General features: G+C 35.5%; 1 protein-coding gene across 1 annotated transcript in view; it reads left to right on the forward strand.

The window, feature by feature from the left end:
- The window catches only part of NSMAF (neutral sphingomyelinase (N-SMase) activation associated factor), a 75,963-nt gene that overhangs the window by 46,058 nt on the left and 26,963 nt on the right, over window positions 1-2,942 (forward strand). Inside the window, exons 3-6 of the mRNA XM_009892785.1 lie at window positions 2,012-2,101; window positions 2,193-2,271; window positions 2,364-2,431; window positions 2,542-2,578. Of these exons, the coding sequence (XP_009891087.1) occupies window positions 2,012-2,101; window positions 2,193-2,271; window positions 2,364-2,431; window positions 2,542-2,578 (274 nt within the window). The remainder of the gene's footprint in view (window positions 1-2,011; window positions 2,102-2,192; window positions 2,272-2,363; window positions 2,432-2,541; window positions 2,579-2,942) is intronic.

Here is a 2,942-nt window from a genome sequence, read left to right on the forward strand (position 1 = left end):
CTGCCTAGTAGCCCACAGCTTCTGATTTTGGGAAGGTGAATTGATGCACAAGATGTTGAGTATAAAGATACAGCAATTTTTAGGGGATGGTTATCCTGAAGAGTTTGAAAGAGAACTCTCTTGGCTTATGTATTTTGGGTTATATAAGCATGTTGTAGTTACTGTGAATAACAGAGCTAATGTTTTGATGTAAAAATATGGCTTGTCTGAGGGATTCCAGCATTTACAAAAAACTTAAAATGAAGGTCTGGTAATTACTGGTGCTGCCAACAGGTGAATTTGGAAAGAGTATAAAAACGTGGGGAGTTTGTCAAAAGAATAGGTGGAGACAAAGGAAGGAGCCCAAGAATGAAGGATTTCAGAAATTAGTTCTATAGACCAGGTGTTACCAGTTTTCTTGGAAGAAAAATTGTGGGATCATGAACATCATTGCTGTGAAGCTCATTGTTCCCAACATCAGGGAACAGATAGTATTGACAAAAGAGAGTAGATGATTTTTTTTTAATTTTTTTTTTTTTCCCCCCAAAACAAATCTGGGTATTACCTTTGCTCTTAACTTCTATAGGCTATAGAGACTTTGAGATTTGTGTTGAATTTTCTTAAGGAGTTTTGTATGGCATATACTATTCTAACTGTATGTTTCTCTAACATTTTAACATCAGTTATTTCTTAATGGCATCATAAAATATCTGGAGACATAAAGACAATGCTGTTTTGAAAAAGCAGTAGAGCATTAGGACAAAGTGTTTTGGACACACAAGCAGTTCTGAGTATATGGATCCACTGTTACTTGTAGTTACAGTAAACCTTTATTGTTATGTTCTGTTTAATATAACAGACACAGCACAAATCTTAGGTGAACAAGATGTATTTTCCAATAAAGCTGTTTTTTCTATTGTGAAATATGCTTTCTTAACGAGCAGGCTATCCAGTACATCCAGTTCGTTTTGTGAACTCTTGACACGTTTACTGCTATTTAAATACTGCTCTGGGGACACTTGGCATTTGTTAGCATTGTCATGGCATTTCTCGTGAAGCACATCACAAACACAGGACAAAAAAGCTTACACCGTGGATGTGAATAAATACTAAGTACTTCTGCAGATCAGACCAGTGCTGCACACAAGCAAGCTGCTGTACTTCCAACTGAAGTGATATAAAATGTTTCTGCTTCTGGTGCTGTGCCAATACCCACTGTCGTTCCCCACAGCTGAAGCGCATAGGTGACTGTGTGTTCACCCTGTTAGTCAAGTTGGTGAGTTTTCATCACTTGCAGCAGTGTAAGTCGTTAGAGAACGCAGTTTCATGTTATATCTAATCTAGCCTGTTTGCATTCACCTCATACCAGCACTGGCATTGCTGTGATCCTGCAATTGAATAATTTGGAAGACTTCAATTTCTTTTATTATTTATTTGTTTGGTTGTTGTTGAGGTTTGTTGTCTATTGGATTAGTCCATAAACAGGCTTCCTGTGAGGTTGAAGAGGCACTGGTACAGAGGAAGTGAAGAAATGTGGTTGGAGAGGAAGGTAATGCTTCCTCAGAGGGTATCCATCGAGTGACTCAGCCGTGTTTTCACTTAACACTTTAGACCAATGTAATTTGGCTTTGCTTTAGAAAGATCTAATCTCTTCTAGTCCAAGCAATTAGTTCCTGCCCCTCATTTTGTGTTATTGCGTATTTTGACTGGCATACACTGATCAGAGCTAAACTAATTTTTGAATGGGGAAAAAGCCTGGCTATGTTAAGATAGTTTCCACCTGAGACATATTTACAGAATCAAACATCTAACCTTATGTATGTTGGAAGAACATCAATCGATCTTCTCATGTGTACAGAAATTTTCCATATGGGTTTGTTCTTTTAAAAAGTTAATTTAAATTAGTTCATTCTTGGAGTATGGGGCATGGCACAGAAATCAGTGAAGCTTCCCAAACACTTGATATATTTTATTAAGAATACTAACTTTTATGGTGTTTTTATTTGAATAAATATTTTTTATTTATTTGTAGGTTTTCACTGTTGCTTCTTAACCTGGAAGAATATTACTTTGAACAGCACACAGCTAATCATATTATAAATAAAGGTTGCAGAGATGAAAGGTACTTTTACATACGTTCATTTACTGGAATTGCTCTAATCTCATCTATCTCTAACACATACACAACTCTCTTTTTTTATTGTTCCTTTTAGAAAATTCAGAGGCTCTCTAAAAATCTGTTCAAAGTCAATAATTTTTGAACCTGATGACAATATCCAGCCCATTATCAAGGTAAGCAGTGCAACCTTACAATTTCTTGGTAACTCAATATTCTCTTCAAAAAGCTTTTAAGAAGGCATATGTATTTTTATAACTTGCTGCAGATACCACTGAGAGACTGTGTTAGTATAAAAGCCCCAGAAGACAACGAAACAAATAACCCTTTCACACGGTATGTGAATTTGAGTTACTGTATATATGTATTTAACTCTTTTTTTTTTAATTTTATTTTATTTTAAAGCTGAGATGCCTATCTCATCAAATATCTTATTTACATTTTAGGGATACATCTGGAGGGATTTCAGTTGTATGTAATCAGGTAGGACTGAACGGCATGTAACAGATTCTTGATGCATAAATGTGTGAGGTTATGTTCTTTAATGGTGCCTTTCTTGGAGCTGGAGTCTTAGGATGGGGGGTTAACTGGAAATGATACTAATTAATGTCAAAAATTTAGCATTAATGTGAAGCTGTTGATGCTGAAAATTTCAAGCAGTTAATGACTTAATGAAGTCGTTAATTTGACAAAGTGAACTTTTTGCACTGTGCATTTCATAACGGAACTTAGGGCAATTTTAGAATTGAATTAAAAGGGAGAATAGACTGAAATTTAAACTTAATTATCTTTGTTTTGATCTTGCTATATTGCTTTCTCCTCCTTTCTGCAGCATGTAGTGGTAATG

The sequence above is a fragment of the Charadrius vociferus genome, unplaced genomic scaffold, assembly GCF_000708025.1.
Source record: "Charadrius vociferus isolate BGI_N301 unplaced genomic scaffold, ASM70802v2 scaffold79, whole genome shotgun sequence".
NCBI lineage: Eukaryota > Metazoa > Chordata > Aves > Charadriiformes > Charadriidae > Charadrius > Charadrius vociferus.